General features: G+C 40.6%; 1 protein-coding gene across 1 annotated transcript in view; it reads left to right on the top strand.

Annotated features, from left to right (window-relative positions):
• The window catches only part of USH2A (usherin), a 653,616-nt gene that overhangs the window by 278,769 nt on the left and 352,430 nt on the right, over positions 1 to 22,417 (top strand). Inside the window, exons 30-31 of the mRNA XM_090031530.1 lie at positions 15,073 to 15,186; positions 19,774 to 19,935. Of these exons, the coding sequence (XP_089887656.1) occupies positions 15,073 to 15,186; positions 19,774 to 19,935 (276 nt within the window). The remainder of the gene's footprint in view (positions 1 to 15,072; positions 15,187 to 19,773; positions 19,936 to 22,417) is intronic.

A 22,417-nucleotide genomic window follows, 5' to 3' on the forward strand; every position in this document is an offset into this window, starting at 1 on the left:
ATATCACTCCTATTAATATTGTCTGGAAAAGTAATTGAAGAGTCATTGCAAGGCCTTCCAAACCTCCTGAAGTCTGCAAACAGCTCTTTTCAGATCAGTTTAATCTAAATTTCACTAGAAAATGGTGAAGCTTAATAAAACAGCCCCAGCTTTTGCAGCTGGGTGTGGAAAGTTCAGCTTTGCAGCCTGTTACTCTTTTGCACTAAATTGGGCTTGGTTTAGCTTCCACAGTTTCTGCTACCTCAGTGACAGCAGGTATATGACAAACAGTGTCTTCAGTTACCCAGGATAACTTATTTGTCATTCTTCTAAAGCTTGCATCATTTGAGAGACCCAAGTAATGCGGTGGTTTTGGACTTCTGGAAAAAACTAAGACTCCATTTTGATGTCCTCATTCGTCTTTTTCTCTCTTTGTTCATGTAGGGGATCTCTTTTTAGTGAAGATTTTTACCTCTTCATAATGGAACTTGAATGCTAGGTCCAGTTCTTACACTCCTGTGGTCTGGACTAGTCTTCAGTGCCATCAGTGTTCAACATCCCATTTCTACCTGCCTTTTTCTTATCACATCAACCTTATCTTTTTGCCTTCACTTTCAAGGCCCTCCATGGCCTATCTCCACCCTTCCTATCATCTTTCTCAGTATTAAAATTTGACTGCTGCCTCTTATCATCTCACAGTGCTTCTTTACACACTTGTTAAAATTGCCAGCAAACAGCTTCTTTATTTTTTTCTCTCCTTGCCAAGCACAAGGGCCAGTATGGAAAAAACTCTGTGTAAATATTTCATTGTTCTTTTTCATATCCCTCTTTAAAACTCTTTTGCTGTGATTCCTTGACAACATTTAGACTACAGATGTGCTGAGTCCACAGTCTATTATGCTGATCATCATTTTGGGATGGCCAATTACATTACTGCTGTGGTCAGAACAAATAGAGGAGCATGCAAAGTCATCACAGCTGCATAAAAAGGGGGTATAGTAAAATATGGCATTAGTTCAAGTCCCCTGCTTTAAAGATAAACTATTTCTAGAGGTGGACTGGCTGGTGTAACAAGCCACTGCTGGCTCCTACAGAAAAAAAGAGTCTATCTGCATTTCACTGCCTACCACAGAAATTCAGAATATGAAATACAAACTCTTCTCAAAGAGAATGTCAAGACCCAGTGAAAATGAAAAGCCATGGTCGCACAGTTGGTCTGTTGGAGACTTTTGGGCTTCCTATTTCTGTAATATTGAGAGCATCTGAGCAAAAGTGGGAAGAGAAAGCTGTGTTAATTATAGCTACTTTGGGTATGGACAAATGTACATTTTAGCCACTTCAAAGCGGGTAGGGGAGCCACTGTTTAGGAGTTGTTAAGATCTAGCTGTTACTTCTACATGATACTATAGCAATGCAAGTTAGCTAAATCACCCTTTGACCCTGAATGAATGGGGCAGCTTTACTACACTTCTGTCATTGAGACAGAGATTCAAGACCTTGTTCTATTTACTGGTTACCTATTACTAGTAAGGAAAACAGCAGAAGCTTTAATCGCTACAGGGCTGAAATATTTTGTCAAAGGAGCTAACTAACAAGCAACATTTGCTATTATGAATGCAATCAATGACTTGCTCAAGATCACATTGTGGCAAAGCTAGGAAGAGAACCCAAAAGGCCTAACTCAAAATGGAAGGTAAGATTGCATAAGGCCTTCTTTTTTAAAGCATACTGGACATCTGAATGGAAACATTTAAAACCCCTTTTATACAGACGTAAATAAATTCACCAGATGTAAATCAGCAGAGAATGAAGCCTTACATGCTTAAACTATTTCTTGCATTTGCATAATGTTAGAATCTGATAGTACATTTTTATAATTATTAATCATGGAACTTTGTTTTAAATTCATACTCTCCAGAACAGATTTTTGTTTCTGAAGTTGGCTCTCTCTCTCTTTCTCTCTCTCTCTTGATTAATCACATTCATATATATATTTATATCATTCTGAAGTCAACACTCTCTTTAGCCTTGCCATTTAGGAATAATCTTTTGTCTGAATCTTTTTCACAGAACATAAACTGCATAAATGCTGCCCATAGTAATAAGGGTAAAAATACAAATGATATTATGTAGAGCAGGGGTGTCAACGATCTAACATGGACACTTGGCTGGAAGTGCAGCAGACTGGCTCTGCACACTGCATTAGGGTGGCCATTGGTCCATTTTTATGCTGGACCATCCTGTTTTTAAACCCTTTGTCCCCTGTTCATTTCTAAATGAACAGACTGCAAAAAGCCTTGTTTTTCAGTTCACTGGTGGAAATACATATCAATCATTTGTCCTTGTGATTCTGTTGGCTGTGCCTGGAGATAAGGCAGTGCACAGCCAGGAGAAGCACGGTTTCAAACCAGCCAGGGGTTTTGTATGGCCCTCACAATTTCTCCCGTAGAAATCAGTGGGACTTATGCCATGGATTTAAATTTAAAGCCCAATCTTTAGGCTGCTCTGTCGTGCACTGCAAGGCCTATTTATGGAGGTAGCAGAGGTAGAAATACTCCCTAATGTAAAGAAATTCTTGGGGGTGTCAGTAGCTGGTTTTACACCTTGCTCCCTACCTTAAACACTGAGGACAGGGGAAGAATTGGAGAAAACAGTGGAGAAAAGTTGTAAGCATAGTTAGGAACATGAAAAGCATGTAATGCTCTACATAACCTCAAACTGAACAGTGGCTGATAGGATGTATAAATATTTTTATTTTCTTCCCCCTGCTCCCTCCCTCCAGGGATGTTTTGGCTTTCACTGATTCCAAACTCTGGGGATGAATAAAGTTGGCTTAGGGCTATGTTCTGTGTTCTCCTTCAGCAGACTGTGTGTGTGAGTGCTCGTGCGTGCATATGGGTTTTTTTACTGTACATTCTAAAATGTTAGGTGTATTCTAGTATATTAGGAGGATTCCAACTTGTATGATTTTTAGATCTAAATGAGTCTTGTTTACAGTTCATTGCTACTGTATACATGTATTAGGGCAGGGGCGGGCAATTATTTCAGGCAGAGGGCCGCTTACCCAGTTTTGGCAAGCTGTCGAGGGCTGCATGGGTAGCAGATGCCCCGCCCCCTGGTCACCATCTTGGGACCAATGTATCAATGTCTTGGGACCGATGTTGCAGGGCCAGCACTGGCAGGGCCCAGTGCAGGATGCAGGCTGGAAGGGGTCTGTGGAGCCAGGCTGCACCAGCAGGGAGAGTGGGGGGTGCTAGCCCAGTTCCATTGAGTCCCTGCCAACCGGGACCCTGTACTCCTGCTGCCCTATTTTGGGCCCTGCTGGTGCTGGCCTTGGGACACCAGTGTGGGCCCCATGCACCCATTCACTCCCAGTCCCCCCCAACCCCATGGTATAGACACGGGGCAGTGTGCAGCCCCGAATCCTTGCTCCCTGGCAGGGGACAAGCTGGTGTGGAGCATGGCCCCATGGCCATCTCACCCTGTGGCCAGCGCTCCCTGCTGCAGCCACTAGCAACCCACACAGGGCTGTCCTGAGCAGGCACAGGCAGCCACATATGGGCTGGAGCAGCTGCAGCATGGGGCGCCAGCCACAGGGTGGGTAAGGGACCACTTTTCCCAGTGTTCCTTCCCTGCCTGGGGTCCTCCCCTGCCCTCCCCCCGCCCTTTACCTGAGTTTCCAGCATGGTCCAGCCACATGGTCTCTGCTGGGGCTTCTGGCTGCTGGAATTCACCATCCAGCGTAAGGTGGCAAAGGGCTGCAGCAAGGCAACAGCCCTAGACTTTAGGAGGGCTGACTTCAACAAGCTAAGGAGGATCGTTGGGGAAGCGCTGAGGACCCAGAGGGGAAGGGAGCCAGATGTCCAAGGTGAGTGGTTGCTCCTTAAGGAGATGATCCTCCATGCCCAAAGGGAGGTAATCCCAACAAGGGTCAAAGGGAGCAGGAGGGCACATAAACCCCCATGGCTCACTAGGAGCATCCGGGAATGTCTCCTTGCTAAAAGGGAGGCATACACCCAATGGAGGGATGGGGTCATCACCAAGAAGGACTATGTTACAGTCGCCCGAGGATGTAGGGGGGCAGTCAGGAAGGCCAAGACAGAGATGGAGATAGGACTAGCTTCCCGGATTAAGGACAATAAGAAGTCCTTCTTCAAATACATAGGGGGTAAAAAGAGGGTCCTGGGTAATGTGGGGCCCCTGCAGGACACGATGGGCAACTTAGTCGTCATGCCAGATGACAAAGCTAACATATTTAACGATTTCTTTGCCTCTGTCTTCCTAAGTAGGGACCAGTTCAGCCACCTCCCTGCTGGGCCCCCCTCGGGCCCCGGGAGAGACACGCCTGGGCCAGGGATTAGCGAGGAGTTAGTTAGGGTACTTCTGGAGAGGCTGGACGTGTTCAAGTCCGCTGGTCCAGACGATCTTCACCCTAGGGTTCTACAGGAACTGGCCGAGGTCATTGCGGGACCCCTGGCGCGGCTCTATGAGCACTCGTGGTGCTCTGGTGAGGTGCCGGAGGACTGGAAGAGGGCCAATGTGGTCCCTATCTTCAAAAAGGGAAAAAAAGAGGACCTGGGAAATTACAGGCCAGTTAGTCTTACCTCAATCCCGGGTAAGCTCTTTGAAAAAATTATCCTGGCACACATCCAGGAGGGCCTTGCGGGGGAATGCATGCTCAGGGGCAACCAACATGGGTTCATCAGTGGCAGGTCTTGTCAGACCAACCTGGTGGCCTTTTACGATCAGGTCACCAAATCATTAGACGCAGGGGTTGCTGTGGATGTAGTCTTTCTGGACTTCCGGAAGGCTTTCGACACTGTCTCTCACCCTGTCCTCATCAAAAAGCTGGGAGACTGTGGTGTCGATGCCCACACGGTCAAATGGGTAGCCAACTGGTTAGAGGGCCGCACCCAGAGGGTGGTAGTGGATGGGTTCTTCTCGACCTGGAAGGACGTGGGCAGTGGGGTTCCGCAGGGCTCGGTCCTCGGGCCCGCACTGTTCAACATCTTCATCAGTGACTTGGATGAGGGGGTAGAAAGCACCCTGTTCAAGTTTGCTGATGACACTAAGATGTGGGGGGATGTGGGTGCACTAGAAGGGTGCAATAGGCTACAAGCTGACCTTGACAGGTTGCAATGGTGGGCGGATGAGAATAGGATGGGGTTTAACACTGATAAGTGCAAGGTGTTGCACATGGGGAGGAAGAATCGGCACCACACTTACAGGTTGGGGAACTCCCCTCTTGCCAGCACGGAGACGGAAAAGGATCTTGGAGTCGTCATTGACTCCACGATGAACATGGGCCGGCAGTGTGGGGAGGCAGTCAAGAAGGCCAACCGTACCCTGTCATGCATCCACAGATGCATCTCGAGCAGGTCCAGGGAGGTGATCCTCCCCGTCTATGCGGCACTGGTCAGGCCGCAGCTGGAGTACTGCATCCAGTTCTGGGCGCCACACTTCAAGAGGGACGTGGACGATATGGAAAGAGTCCAGAGGAGGGCCACTCGTATGATCAGGGGTCAGCAGGGCAAGCCTTATGAGGAGAGGCTATGGGACCTGAACCTGTTTAGCCTCCACAAGAGAAGGTTAAGGGGGGACCTTGTGGCCTGCTACAAACTGGTCAGGGGGGATCAGCAGGTATTGGGGGAGTCCCTGTTCCCCCGTGCGCTGCCAGGAGTGACCAGGAATAACGGTCACAAGCTGGCAGAGGGTAGGTTTAGATTAGATATTAGGAGGCGCTACTTCACAGTCAGGGTGGCTAGGGCCTGGAACCGGCTTCCAGGGGAAGTGGTGCAGGCTCCTAGCCTAGGGATTTTTAAAAGGAAGTTAGATGAGCACCTTGCCAGGGTCGTCTGACCCCGGTGCTCTTTCCTACCAAGGCAGGGGGTCGGACTAGATGATCTTCCTAGGTCCCTTCCGACTCTAGCTACTATGAAACTATGAAACTATGGTGGGCCCCGCTGTTGTGGAAGCCCACCAGGCTTCCCCTGGGTCCTACTGCCCCTGATCTCTATCATTTTTTACAGGAACCAAGGACAGATCAATATTAATTTTACAAATTTTTTAGGGCCCCTGCAGGCCATATAGAATGGCCTTGCGGGCTGGATCTGGCCTGCAGGCTGTATTTTGCCCAGCCTTGTATTAGGGGGTGTTGGTCTGAAAACATAGGTAGATGAGGTTCTTTGGGTAAATGTGATATCTTTTATTAGACCAACAAAATAGTTGGAGATAGTATTAGATCAACTAAGTATTTGGTCTAATAAAAGATATCACATTTACCCAAAGAACATTGTCTGACAGTATACATTTATTACACAAAATGTAAATTATCTCACTAAATGGGTGGGCCCTCCCTTTTGTTCCATCGTGGTCCCTAAGGTCATTTGAGAGCAACTTCCTGCAGTTTCCATCTGTCTAAACTATGTAAACTTTTTCAAAAGGTGTGGGAGCATGTTCTTGCTAGTCACCTATTGCCATTGGAACTTCTTCCCCTCTGAGGTCCATTAGTGCCTGAGCCTGGACATCTGCAGGCACTTTAAGACATTTTTAATTGGGTAGATTTGTATTGGCTGTGGTTCAGGTGTGAATCATTGCTTAGGATGTCATTTTATCAGCTACTATTTTATTTTAGTATTTTATCTGGTTTTATCTTTTTGTTATTGTAAGCCTCCCTGAGCCACTTTTGGAGAAGGCAGCATATAAATCCAGTACATAAATACAATAAATAAACCTGAAAATGTTTTAAAAAATACAGCAAATACTAGATACATACTAATATTCTTCTAACAACATTCTTATCCTTTATAAGAAAAGGATCACTGAAATATTTACATAGAAACTTGCATTTAGGTTTACACAAAAATTAACATAAACTTTTTCCCTCCAATGAAGAAAGGTGGTAGAAGGATGACGTATGTGTGTGTTGTTTTTAACTTGGAATATAACCAGTTAAAATATTCCACTTGGGAATCTGGTATATGGGAGTGTTAGAAAATGTACCTGAGCCTGGTTGTGCTGCTCTTGGTGAGGAATGGTGGAGGGAGGTGCCCTTCTAAATACAGTCTAGAGCACACTCAGGCCAGCTTTATGTTATGGGGATTGATACAATAGACGACTACATCCTATTTTAGGGTTGCCCACAGTCAGTTTGCATATGGCTATTCATGCTGGCACTCCAGTATCTGAAGAGTCTGGTACTACAGCTTCTGTGTGCTGCTGTAAAAAAGACAGATATTAAAGCAGGGGCCTCTTGCTCCAAATTTTGACAAGTGAATGCAATTCATCTAACTTCTAGCTGAAAGTGCATTTGAAATATGGACTACCATATTTACCTGAATCAAAGATGAGTTGGAATTTAAGATGATTCCCCACTAATTTGATTCTATACATGAAAAATTATAAATTTATTATCATTTTCTATGTATAGAATCTAATTAGTGGCAGTTATTTTATAATCCCCTCCCTGCTGTGGCAGGGAATGTTGCAGCACAGAGTGAGAAGCCAGACCTCTTCCCCTTTTTCTCAGGTGCTTGTCTCCCTGTGCCCCTTTCTATTTGCCTCCTGCTGTGTGGTCTCTGCCACCCACGTGCTATTGCTTGCCCCCATGCCTGTGCCTGCTTGTCCTATGCCCCCACCTTGACTCCCACCTGCTGTCTTCCCCCCAATCCTCTGCTTCCCTTGTGCTGCCCTTATCTCCCCCACCTTCCCTCACTTTCCCTTCTTCTGCAGCAGGTTCCCCCGCAGTCTCGTCCTACCCTGCGCTTCCCTTTGGCCTGTGCCTCTCCCCACAAAACATGTCATTTCAGTCTGGGGCAGGCAGTGGCTCATCTCCAGCATCATCCCTGAGCCCCAGGCCAAAGCCAGAGCTGAGCTGCTGCCTGCCCCAGGCTGGCATTTGAATCCAAGATGAGGTTTCCCCGTATTCCTTCTGGTCTGGGGGAAAAAAACCTTGGCTCTGATTTGAGTAAATGCAGTAGTATGATTTAAACATGTTTGTGATGCAAACCTTATATGACAAACTTGCTTACACTTTGGCAAAAATTTGCCATGCTCTTCCCAAAACCATGGGGCAAGTCATTTGATGATTTTCTTCTGTTATAAGTATCAGGATATGTCCTGTATTATAAGTTCATATGGGCACACAGGTGACTTCTCATTTGCCACATGCTTTATAACCTCAGCCATCCAGTTGGTTAAATACTGCCTTTAGTTTATTTTGTAACTTTTTTCTTTTATTAATATTTCATAACCACTTAGACAGAGGAAAAAGCAAATCTGTAAGGATCAGTGTTGTTTCAATTTTTTATAAGCAATCTAAATACTTTAAAATAGATCTTTATGAATTAATGCTACAAGGGGAAAACAATGTGAAAATTTGGCATAGGAGGCTAGATTGTGATCTTCAAAGTCCACAAAGTGAACTGTGCACTCAAGTCATACTCATTTCAATGAGATTTATATGGCTAAGTCTGCTAGTCAGCTTTGAAAATCTCCACCTTAAACAGTAATTCGGATAGGGCTGAATTTTTATGTAGCAGAAAAAATGATAAAATGTGTCAAAAGTGTAAAGGGGTACTTTATGCCTAAAAGCTTGTCCAGTATCTCCTCCAACTATCAGTTGGTTCAGTAAAAGATATAACAGAAACTGTTGTCTCTTGTATAAAAAAAAACAAAATACTTTATCTACCATTAGCTAAATATATTCAACAAATTTGTGCTAGTGGATCACCTTGTGAATTCTAGTTCCCAATAGCCTGTGATGAGTTAATTTTGTGGACATAGAAAATAAGCTATTAGTATTAGCATTGTCATAACATTCAAGCAAGTAGTTTGTGAGTCTAGGTTGGTCGGTTTTTCTGACCATTGCACAAGACTGCGTTACAGAATTAGGTTTTAAAACTCAGGTCATCAGCAGATTATTTAAGCAGTTCATTAGAATAAGATATCTACAAAAATCATAAAAGGAGGTATGGGTTCTAATATCTTAAGATCTGTGGCTGCTTAGAAACGTCTTTCTGGAACATGTGTAACAGATAGGACCACTGAAACAGCTGTTTTCATGAAGAGTTATGTTTTTTCTAAATAAGGAATCTAAGTGCCTATAATTCCTTTGATTTTATTTTCTGTTTTTTTCTGAATGGACAATGCCTCATTGCAAAAAAATGCAGTCTTGCAAAGAAAATTGCATTCCTGTTTCTCTGCCACAGGAAGAGATAAGGTTACTACTGAGAGGTTGGAAGTGATGATACCAGTTCTTTTAGATACAACTGTCTGTACACTGCTCTACATGCCTAGCAACAAACGAGACCAAGTTGGATACATATATATTAGTCTGTGCATAATGTCCTTGATCAGATATTTTACTATGGAGTGTATCGACAGATGTAACAATGAGTAACTTCAGTTTACCAGGGACTTAACATAGACTGTAGATCTTTGCTTCCCAGAGGAGAGGTTCCAAATCACGTGGAGTTCCCTCAGTTATCGTTCTACCCTTAAGTAGCAGTGGGACAGACATTTGCTGCATCTAATCTGTTCTTCTCATCTGCCCCTATGTAATTTCCCGTTGCTATGAAGGCTGTTTCATTCATAGCAAAAATTTCCCAGATTATCTCACAGAGTGTGTCTACACGTGCAATTAATTTACAGCAATAAACTCCAGCATGCATGCATGTAGCCAGCACCACAGCATGTTGATTCAAGTTGGCTGGCAGGGGACCTGGAAGGTTAGCCTGCTAGCCTGGGGCTACTCTGACCTGGCTCAATGTGCTGTGGAGGGGCTGGCTGGGGCATGAGGATGTTTCAGTGTGGGGCTAGCCAGCAGACAGCTCCCTCACTGAAGCACCCCAGCCCTGTCAGTGTCTGCATGTCCATTGCTGCACACTAATAAAGTCTGCTGCAGGTTAGTATTTGTAAATACAAGTATTTGTAAATACAAGTACTCTGCGGCAGAGTTTATTAGTTTTCTATGGCCTAACAGGGGTGCATGTATGGACTCTGAGATGTTTCCTTTGGAGCTAATTAGGTAACTCCACAGAAAAAGTCTTGTGTAGACACACCCACAGTGCAGTTAAGAGTAAGACTATAGACAGCGTACCACAAAGTGGCTGAAGCACAGATAGGTCTCCATTCCCAATTAACGGGGGACCCAAAAGCTGAAACCATTGATCTGCCAAGTTCATCTCATCATTAATTAAGTGGCACAGTTCCTGTTTCCTTAATTAGTAGGTCTCTGTGTGTTGGGAGGTGGGGGGAAGGTCTTATATCACAGAAACTCCTTCTGTCCCCAATTACCTTGTGGAGAGAGCTTAACTGGCAACAGCCCTGAATGAAACTGGGGAAAATGGACATGGTTCATATGAAATGGCTGAAACTGGTTTCAAATAAACCTGGATAGATGTAGTTTCTGACTTAACTGATTTAGGTTAAATTGGTTTATTGAACTTCTGCCCTGGATCCCCTCCAGATTCAAGCTAACTCACAGTACCCCAGCATCCCAGGATGCTTTGCACCTCTCTGCAAACCCCTTCCTCTCAGGGTGGGTGGGCTAGCCTTGGTCCAAGCTGCCTGCTGTAGCTGAGCAGGGAGGCATGCTTTAGTGTCCTTCTGGTTTCTGGCTTGAGCCACTGCAGCCATGTGGCTGCATTTCCAGAATCAAAAGTGAATGTCTGTTCACTTGGTTATTGGTTCAATGTATACAATTTAGACTAACCTGCAAAGATTGAATCAGTTCAACCTTGGGCTTTTTGACTGTCTGTACTTAGCCACCGAGTCTCAATTGCCCTGCAGTGTAATTGTCCCCTTGCTTGCAGTTACCCCTTTATAAAACTGAAAACGATGTCAGGGCAACGACTCTATCTTCTGAGTAACCTGGTCATACTCTGTAGTAATTGTGGGCACAGGGACAGTAGAGCAGCTAAGGCAAAATTTGTTTCTGCCCCCTATTAATTGGTGCTTAAAAGCAGCAATAATGTTTTTTGGGTTTTTTTAAATGTTTTTTTTTACACAGAATTATCCCCCATAAAAGTAACTTTCCAGCTGAAGAAAGGTAGGCAAATGCTGTAGTCAACCCTTTTCTGCTGTTCATTTCTGTGCTTATTTTCCCTTAGTTAAGATAAAGTGAGAATGAACCTCATGTTTTATTTCCTAAACAAATACTAGTATTAGGGAGAGATCATTTGAAGAGGTACAGAAAATTAAACACTAATTTTGCATATCAATTGGTCTTAATGTTCTAGGTGTGATTCCAGATCACTCTTAAGACTGTTAACTTTACATCCATATTTAACGAATGACATTATTCAGTTTCATGGGGTCATTGTGTCAAAATGTCTGTGTTAGAACTTTAATTTATTTCCAGAGGTTCGTTTTAGTGGGCAGGAAGAGTGGTTCATTGGATTGATTTACTGTCTCTAATCCACTATGTGGATTTTAAAGCTTGGAACTTATTCTGTGATATAAATTTAAGACCCCCAAAAATTCAACTGCACTACAACTGCAAGAGCATATTTAGCTTGAACAAGACTGGGGAACTCATCTCAAAGGAAAGAGATTGACTACATTACAGAACTGGTATTCCCAGATTCCAGGCAGTATTGATTGTGCCTTCTAACCAGCATCCTGAACTACGTGCTGGTTCAGCCAGGCATCTGCTGTTGGTATTAATGAAGCTATATGCATTGAACTAAGAGCAGGACTTGCTTTGTTAGCATCACTTTTTGAAGTAGCCATGTGAGCTATTATCCTGGACATCAATTATCAACTATAAGTAATGGATGCTAATATAATAATATACAAATTAAGGATTAAGAAAAAGTGTTAAGAATCCCCTACCACTTTCAACTGGGTTCTCAGGGCAGTTTAAAACTAGCATTGCAAAATATACTTTGCTCTGCTATAAATCACTGTATGTATAGCAATGTTGATCTTTGTTATGGGACTGCTGACTTTGTACTCTAGGATAGTCAAGCGCTGAGTGTAAATTTCACTGCTGACTAAAAGTGCAGAGGAAATGAGTGGGTAATGAGAGTAGAGGAGCCAGTTCTTTAATTGAATTAAAAGCCGGGTGACACCAATGCAGACACCTGTCCAATTACAGACAGGCCAAGGTGTTTACCATTGCTGTACAAGCGATTTGAAGATGACAGAAATCTTTCCGCCCACAGATTAACATAATGAAGGAGAACAGATTACAGTGGATGCTGGCCAAACAGCTAGGTTGGCAGCTGAGAAAAAAAGTAGTTTGCTGAAAAGTGTGTAAATAAAAAACTGCACTTTCTATTGCTCACCTATTCAACACATCTGTTTCTTTGTTGCTGGCAAAATCATGTGCATTTATATGTGAAGGAAAGGAATCAAATATAAATGTCAAAAGAGAATTTCTTTATAGAAGTCTTGACTGAATACATTTTAAACAAACAGATATTTTATTTTTTTTAAAAGCACTTCCCTGCTGAATGATACACGATATAAAATGTGATGCCGCATGGACACAGAATGTCAATTTTTTCTACTTTGTCAAAAAAAACAACCCCTCCAGTGCTGGGGGGGCATCTTTCTGGATGCACTGTTTGCTGCACTTGGAGCCTGAAGTCATTGGTGATCCCCACAGAATGTCTCCCAACAAGAAATACAAGGAGCATTAATTCACTATCACATAAGAACACCGTGACTGCTAAATGTACAAATAAAATTAAACTGCATCCCAAAGCAGAGCAGAGCACAAAGTGAATAGGCACATATATGAGTACCTATAAATGTGCTCATTCGCATTCTAATTAGAAGGCATCAGAGCAGACCTGATTAGAGTCTGCTCCTTGTTCTAATGATAATGGTCCAGTGTCACCTCACCATCACGTGTATAAAGCCACTGTACATTTCAAACTGGCCATGGGAACGCTTTATTCTAACCCTCATTGAATGAGCTTTAGCTAAAGCATCCCATGGCCATTTTGAAATGCTGCGGGGCTTAATAAACGTGATGGTGAGCAGAGTTTATTTGAGTGCCTGTCCAGTAATTGCTTTAATTAAAACACGCCTCCTTCTCCCCCCACACATGTTTATAGGCATACAACAAAATATACCCTACCAGATCTCCCTCTACAGTGAACATGCAAATGTCACATTTGCCAGCTTTGGTTCAGACACTTATTTATAGGCTGACAATAATTCAAACTGTATTTTTTTTTATTTTCCTCTTTAGCCACTGTCAGTATGGAGTGCTAACCATGAGATCTCTGCATCTGATGGTGCCAAAGAGTTTAATAAAGATGTCAGAACTGCTGTGTTACACAAGATACTAACACTTAAAAACATCAGTAATGCTTACTTCATGCTTATGGGATGCTTTTTCAAATAGCTGTCTTGTATCATTGGAAGATTACAGGCAAATAAACTGGGGTTGCTGCTGCTGACCCTGATCTGCTTTCAGTGTATCTGCTGTAACATTTACATTAGAGTCAGAGGAGGCAGTGTGGCTTTCCAGTATTAATAGAAGATTTGCAGAATTGTGAACTGACCACAGTATAACTGTGCCAAAGTCAGTAGAGTTATCTCTGATTTACAGCTGTCTGAGTAAGAGTAGAGTCAGAAGAAGCAAGTAGAGAGATCATTGCAAATGCTGAACTTCCAGTATTTTTTTGTCAAATCTGAGAAAAGGTGTGAAGATCTCCATTTCAATAAAAAAAATGTGGTGTCTAAATCTGGGAATATATTTGCTCTTTGGATTATTAACTTTTATTCCATAAAAGACAAAATTAGGCCCAGCCCAGATGCATCTGAGACAGACTGCCCAAAAAGTAATATGTTATTTCAGTTTTTAGCATGTCTGATTTATTTTAAAAAAAATCTGTAACTATTAAGCATATTAAGCACTGTTAAGCCTCTTACGGGGCTTTGATGTGTGTAAAGTTTTGAGGGATCACAAGAAGTTCTGCTTTCTTGTTGTCTTGTATAAGAGCAAAGGATTATTGCCTTTTCTGTTCCAGTGACAGTAGGCACTGTTCTTTTCTTCCACATTGAGCATATGTGTCACCCAAAATAAGCAGTCCATATCACATGCTACTGCACACAAGGAATCTTCAGTCAAGGACTGTGGCTTCCAGAAATGCAATTGTTCCGATGGTGCTGGTGTGGTGGACCAATGATTACATAGCAGTTTGACTTATAAAGTTAATTTCTAACCTTAGATGGTGATGTGGATGCTAACAGATTTCAATGGAAGCCTAGCATGTGCATAATATAGGTCAGAATATTACCCCAATGAAATTTGCAGGAGTCCACCTTCTTTTTATTTCCTGAAGTTTCATTTCACAGTAATTTACCATTTGACCTGATTTGAAAAGGAGAACAGGAAAGACTTTGAAAATTTATTTTAAAATATTTGTGTAACTTTTATAAAGCAATCTCCCAGTAAGTTCATCTATGTAACTGTGTGCTAGGATGAGTGTCTGTCCTCTGTGCCTACGAGCGAAACTGAACTGGTCTTGCCACATGGTAGATCTATAGCAGGATAATAGCCACTTCTTTTTAATAATACCAACAGGTCCTGAAAACTACATGTATTTTTGAGTCCTTCAATACTGTATCAGGTGAATAATGGAGTAGTAGACCCAGGGATTATACAGTGCTACCAATGGAACAGAACTTAGATGATATGTTTTATATGGTATGGGGGCTTGATTAAATGGGAAATCTGGTAGAGCAGTATTTAATTTCTGAGATGGAGACATGTCTTTTGTTTTAGGAGAGAGGTTACAAATTACTTGGGGAAAAATAAACTCACAGCTAAAGTAATTTAGCAGGGGAAGGAATGAACAAAAAGCTGAGTTAAATGTCAAATATGTTAAAGGTTTGCACCTCATATCTGAAAAAAAATCTAGCATTTGTTTCCATTTTGTACTGAACAGAAAACTACTCTATTTTAAAAAAAACCCTGCAAATGACACATGCAGTGTTTTCATTTTTTTATCCTCTTCTCCTTTAACATTTTAAGTGCATTTCAGAAAAAAAAGAGTGCCATATGACTATATATGCCTAACATGCAGACCCTTGTATACACATAGGTAACACATGACTTCTTCCTGTTTGTAGGCATGTTGACAGGCTTGCATCCCTTCACAAACTATGCTGTAACCCTAACTGCTTGCACTTTGGCTGGCTGTACTGAGAGCTCACATGCATTGAACATCTCCACTCCACAAGAAGGTAAAGTAATTTCAAAGGTCTTGACTTCCACATTTCAGTCATGAATAATAAAACAGGAGAAGAGCTAAATGCTGCAAAGCCATTTGCTGGAAAACCCCAACCTAATTTGATGACAAAGTGCATTGCCAGACCATAATTGCTCCATTTTTTGGGGGGGTGCGAAAATGAATCAAACTCCATACCCTTTAATGACATGCATCTTTAATAGCTGTAATGCAGATTAATGGGCTTTTTAATTGCTGTTACATTGTTCATGCAAGAGCCTTGTCATTAATATGAAGCATCTGAAAGATTAATGAAAGCTTCCTCATTTTACTATGGCTCAGAAGTAAATCTAGAGACAGTCTGACTAAAAAGAATTGATTGTATGGCACAGTATGAAATTGAGAATCAAACGGTTGATTTCCATGGTCTCTTTTAACTGCTAAACACCAGCAATAGGCAACTATTATTTCAGTATGAGGGTACCTCCAAATGCCAATTGAGCCATTTATTAATCTTCTGCTTCGCTTCTTAACTCGTGCATATTTTTGTTGTACTCAGAACTTAAAAGTTGCAAGCATAAATTAGTGTTTCTTAATCATGTATTAAGATCTGGAGTATAGAAAAAGAGAAAATGTGTTATAGTTCTGGCTTTAGGGACCAGCTTAATAACTGCTGTGCATCAATTCCTGAAGGATCTGTTTCCAACCGATCTGAGACATATGCAACTCCTGTCTCCCTTAAGCATAAAATCCAGGGCAAATTATTCTCTCAGTTACATTAATTTAAATCTGGAGTAAGCCAGTTAAAATAAACAGTTAGTCTAGATCAGTGGGGGCCAACCTTTTTGTCAGGCCTGTTGCAAATTACCCCTGCACCCTCCTGAAGTGTCACTCCAATCCCCTTCCCTGGCCCAATCTGCTGCTCTGCTTTCTGCTTCCTGCTCTGTCACTGTGCGGCTTTGTCTCTTCCCCGATCTGTGAGGCACACACAGAAGTTGCCTGTGCCATTTGTGGCACAAATGCCACAGGTTTGCCACCACTGGTCTAAGTCTCTACCATTGTAGCTGAAAGAATTTAATGCTTATTTGTAGGAGTATTTAGTCTGCCACAAAAAGTGAAATGGTTATCAAATGCATTTTAAAATAATAGCCCTATCTGGTGTCTCACGTAGGGCTGTATTTGTAACAAGCTAGCATAGGCTTGTTTTTGTTTATCTTTTATAAGTTAGATAAATAAATAGTGATGCAGCACATATACCAGAAGTAAGAGTTGTACAGTGAGGTGGTATGAAATATAAGCAGAAGAATCCAAACAATGTCTGGGAGGCATAATTTTTATCAAATTAAAGATAGACATGACTCTGAATTACATGTTAATAAATTCAAAATATTACTTTTTCATGGAAATAAATTAGTTGGTTTGAAGAAAAATAACCCTTTAAGCCAAGAAATTTAAAATAATCCATTAGATTCTAGCTTTAACTGAAAGAAAATATCTCTCATCAGAGACAGAAAATTTATCTCTATCTACAGCTCCTATTGATTTCGGTGGAGTTCTCTCTTTAACAGCTTGTAAATTTCAAAAATTCAGTTTTTAAATGCTGTTTTTCTTTCTGGTTTTAACCACCTTGGAAATATCTTGGGAATGGTTATTTTGCAATTTCTTGTTCAATTTTGTGGGATCACAAAGTTTGCCAAAAGTTTGGTGTTTACCCAATGTTAAACTTTATTTTTAAAGGTGTTTAGTGTTTTCTTTACTCTCTCATTTAAGTCTATAGGAGTTTTACCATGGGCTTCAATGTGAACAGGGCAGAATTAGATCATGTTTGAGGATTTCGGGGGGGAAAAAATTACACCTTGAACATTCGTATGATTCTGTATTACTAGGTCTATGAGACTAGAAATTGTTGGACAGTAAGATGGGCCACCAAGTTTTCTTTCTCTTTGTTGCTGTTTATTCAGCTGCTGACATATAAATCAGCTGGAGAATCACCAGGTTCAGCTTTCACATAGGTTTAGGATGAACATTTGCTATTAGAGGAACACATTTTGGTAAGGTTTCCCATTCTTTTTATGTGAATCCTTCAGTATATACTAGCAGCACCAATCCAATTTAAAAAACTTTGCCAATTAGAATCCCTTAGGATGTTCTAAACATACTAATGTTTAAGTGAAATGATAAATGAATACTATGGCAGATTTATTAAGGAAAATTTAAGACTTCCTCTGCCAAGCTTCTGGCATAAACATGGAAATCTAATGTTACCATGTAGTTGATTACTGCACATTACAATACATTTTTTCTTTATACAAATGATTTTTTTACTCAGAAAAAAAATAGTAGTTATATATATATAATATACATATTATATATGTAAGGTATAAAATATACAAGAGACAGGCCATTTATATTGATAGACTGACATGGTCAAATTTTAGGCAAGAACAGATTTTCTTTTTCTCCCCACAGCGTTCAATAATATCTTGATTTTTATCCCACAGAAAGACTGAACATAAAGTCAATTTGTGTAATTTCTATTTGGGATACACTCTTGTTGCATGCTCTTAATAACAATAAACTTCTGATAGAGAAGACAGACACCATATCACACCCTCGAGCTATCACTGTTTCCCTCTTGAAACATTCATTACTATACATTGTTTCCACATTGCCAGCCAGTGCTAGTTATTGTTTTAAATTGCTAATTCAGTGCTTATAAATTACCAGATATGCCTCCTAGACTAAGGTCCCAACACTGCCACCTTTGTGATATTCAGTGGGATTGCTTCTGGACCTAAGAGGTAGGGTGGAAGGGTAGGAGAACTGAGCCTTTAAATTTTTAATTATTAGCCAGCGCCAACCACTACATAATTGTGTATGCAAAATATTGCTAATTAGATTATAACTGCATGCATGACTGAACTAATTATGCATATTATTGCATGCCACATGCCCCCAAATAAGAGACACACCTTGTTTTTTGGAAAACAAAATGAAGAACCCCCCCCCCCAGAGTTATGGCTGCACTGAGCAGAGACGGAGCCTAATCTTCAGTTCACTCACCCTTCATTTCCTGATTAAGCAAAAGCTTAAACCTTAGCTGCTGCTGAAGGTGGGTCTCCATGGCTAGGTCTACAATTTTGAAAAGCGCTAAAAACATTCTGCAAAGCTGTGAAATAAGGGGAGAGACCAGGAGTAGCTAAATATAACAAAATTGCTGGAAGAAAGAATAGCTTGATTAGGGGAATATCAAGACTATTAAAAAGGATAGAAGGTAATTAATACTGTAGAGTGAAGGACTGTGAGCTGTTAAATCAATTGGCTCCCTCAGATGCCTGAATAGAAATACCACTGTTGCTGCAAGCAGGAATCAAAGTGTGGTGTTTCTACTCTGGTCACAAAACCAGCTTTACTGTTTAAAACATGCATTCCAATTATGGGAAACTGATTTTTTGGGGGAATGATATGGGTGCTATGATAGTAAATATGATAGTCATAGTGCAAAGTCAAGCCCTGAAAAGCTAAATGCTGAAATTAAGGTTGCCTGTACATAATATCTGCATCTAAGATATTAGAGAAAAGATCCATGTGCAACTCAAAATAAAAGTCAAGGAATGGGAGATTATACCTGGTTAGGAGACAAGTGTTAACATATCTAAAATCTCCAATTTAAAGTGTTTTAAACATAACTGTTTAAAGCTAGAATTATAGAAAAATTTGTATGTATCTTTACGGGGCCTGAGAGTTCAAAAGTACAAAGGGTATGCCTTCCCCTTCCAGTGAAATATATGGCAGTGAAAGTACTTTGCAGCTTTAAACATCAAGTAAATGTGAATGCAGTTTTTTAGCTTCAGACACTAAATTGTAAAAATTTGGTCCAAAAAATTATTTTAAAGCATCTTTAGTAGGGCTGGTGGCTCTCCTTGAAAATTACCTGACACTTGAACTGACAACCAGTTTTGTCACCTGTTCCAGTATGACTGTCCCTTCCTCCTTCGAATAAGTTGGTTTGCTAATTAATTAATGTCTATGAGACCCACTGCTCTATAGGGTGCATGGAGAATTTCCCTGTCTTGTCAGAAGAAGTCACTTGAATACACAGGGGACTTTCAGACAAGCTAAAGGTAAAAGACACTAGAGATAAATCACATACTAGAGCTAAGTTCTCATTGCTGGCAGACATGTTTTATCCATATGGTTTTTCTTGCCTGGCAAGTGATTATGTGACCCCACTTATTGATAGCTCAGTTTTAAAAATGTTGACACTTTGCAGCTCAAGAATCCTCATGAATTTACAGTGTTCTTTGAGCACTGTCCTAAGAGAAACTGTTCACTAAAGGGTTTAACATTTATTTCTTATTTAATATAGTATAAGGTATTATATGATATAATTATTTGCCATCAGCAATCAAATAATAATTACATAATTAATGTATCAAAGAATTATTTTTCTATTTGCTTCATTGCTTATTATTTTTATTTATTGTTACCTTGTAGAATGTTAAATAATTTGGTTTATGGACATGGTAGTTTTATAATGGCTTTAAGACTACATATTTGATTTATTATTATACATTTTTAGGGTTTTACATGTTCTTTCCAGCCCCTACAGATGTACAGCCACCTACAGCTATAGCTTTCCCCACTTCTTTACTGCTGAGTTGGAGTCAGCCAAAAACCCCAAATGGTATTATAACACAGTACACTTTATATATGGATGCTCTACCAAAGTACACTGGAAATGGAACTAAATATACAGTCAAAGGTGAGTTTTATATATTGGTACTCTTGTCATAATTACCAGGTTGATTGCATGTTTGCCTTCGCTTCGTTTGTTAGAGCACCTTCTTTCAAGTCCGACATCTCCAGCTATCACTTGGCTAAGGAAGGAGAATCACACAATTCTCCCATTCTCAGACAAGAACACAGATGCAGTTCCCCACTTATTCCAAAGTTAATTTGATTATTTCTGTAGGCTTGATTTAACTTGAGCACCTACTATTTTGTTCTCTTGGTGGATAACCAGTGACCCAACTGTCTTTTTTAAAGCAAAGAAGCAAAGGTGCCTCATAGGAAACCATACTTTTAAAACAATAAAGCAGATTTATGTATCTGGGGACTCTGGTAGTTTGAACGTATAGATTCTTCCACAAAACCCCTGCTGGATTGTCTGGCTGTGACAGCCTTTGTCTTTTTAACTCCAGAACCAAAACCCTCCCTCCCCATGTCAATAATTCTTTAAAACTTGCCCAGTCCTTTCTCACAGGACTCAAGATACCTCTTAACTTTTAAAAGTTCTTTGAATTGGCAATACTCAGCGTTATCAAAACAAGTTTGCAAACTGTTAGTGATGAGGTAGGTTCTATAAAGTTTTCCTACTGTCTTTCAAGTGTACACTTGTGGTCAGGCACAGATGTTATACTTTTACTGGTATAAGTGACTGGAAATCAGTCTATACCTGTAACAGACCAGAAGTTCGGCTTGCACAGACAGGTTTAAAAATGGCAGAACCCAGTCTAAGAATTGCTTCCCCCACCAGGGCTAATTTGTGTTCTGTTAGCTACCTATCTGCACTATGCCATTTACAGAAAACCACGTAACTTAGATTGATCCTGCTTTGGGATTTTTGAATGTCTTGTCTAGGTATGTCCTTGTCTAGGGAGGCATACTACAGCCTCCCTGCATAGTCCCCATTCAATTACATATTGTAGGAATATAATATAAGTTTCATTATTTTCAAATATAAGTTATATGCTCTGTCTTAATGACTGGGTTACATAAGTATTCCGTTTCATAGAATCAGTATCCCTGCTGCAGACTATTATTTCAGTGTCCAGTCATCTCACATTTTACTTTCTTCTATCGTTTAATTAAGGTATCATAAATTCATCAGTTATACCATGATTTTTCATCCAATGAAAAAATGAACTCTTTGTGACATAGTGAAATAAAAGTAATAGCTGGGCACAATTTGTGTATTTCTATAGATTTATGTAAAACTGAAAACACTCCCATCACTATCTACACAGGATAAAGTGGTTTCAGGGTCTTTCTTTGTTTTTTAAGACCTTAAAACTCTGAGGTATTTCTATGCTGTGAGTTAGTACAACACACATTTAAAAATGCATACAGTTCAATTTTTTTTTTTTGCCTTGCACAGGCCATGAGCTACTAGTGTGGTGGGTCAGTTCTGACACTGAAAAATGAATCCAGTTAGAGAACCTCCTGAAGGCTGTTGATGTTTGCTATAATAAATAGTGCACACTTTAAGTCAAACTTTTTCATTCTGTATTCAAAGGTAATGGATTTTTCGTAACCATAGTAACCTTGGTGTATTTCTGGATAAATACATGAGGTATATACATTCTGGTTTTATTTTTGAATATAAACTACCACATTATGTATTACTAATAATATGAAAAATAGGATATAGGTTAGCATAATGACAGCTTAAACTACTATGCATTTTTCTTCTGCAAAAAAATAAATATTTATCAAATGTATAGGTTCAATTAATTTCCCCCCCCTCAGTTTTCTGGTATTTTTGTAATGCCATTTATCTTTTTTGCAAGATCTCCATTAATCTCTTATTGCTGTCCCATAACACTATTCTTAAGAATTTTGTAGCAGAAAATAGTTGTGCTCACAATCTTCTTATTAAAAGCATTATTGAAAGATCTTTGCTGTGTTATTGTTAGTAGAGTCATGTTCTTGCTCTGCTTTTTGTATTTGTGTATGCAGGATGGCCATTAGTTGGAAGGGAGGGGAGACTTTTTTTTTTTTTTTGGTAGAATATTCAGCATGCTAGTGTTTTTTGAAAAGTGCAGGTCAGACTGTCCTGACTGACTGCTACCATAGAGGCTATAAACTGAAATTGAGGTCAATATAGTTTTTGCAATTGTCCTACTAGAAATTGAAGGTAGGCTAGTTTTCAAGGGCACCCATACACGAGCAGTGAGGCTGCTCTGATGTGCTGTAATTATAGCAAGTTGGAGCAGACTCGATTAATTGAGTCTTCTGGAGTGTGTTAATTACTAGGCCTGTGTGAATAGGGAACTATTCGATTCAGATTTGGCCAATTCAGAGGACAGTGTCCCCATTCAATTCAGCCTAATCAGAATTGGAGATTCAGTGCTGATTAGGAGATTCGGATTGGATGGGGAAAGGCAGGCACAGCTGGGCAGCTGCAGGTTGTCTTGTGGCTCTTCTGACTGTGCCTGCCTCTCCTTGGGTGTGGGGAGCCATGG

The sequence above is a fragment of the Crocodylus siamensis genome, chromosome 1 (assembly GCF_052110815.1).
Source record: "Crocodylus siamensis isolate JL-2025a chromosome 1, ASM5211081v1, whole genome shotgun sequence".
Taxonomy (NCBI): Eukaryota; Metazoa; Chordata; order Crocodylia; family Crocodylidae; genus Crocodylus; species Crocodylus siamensis.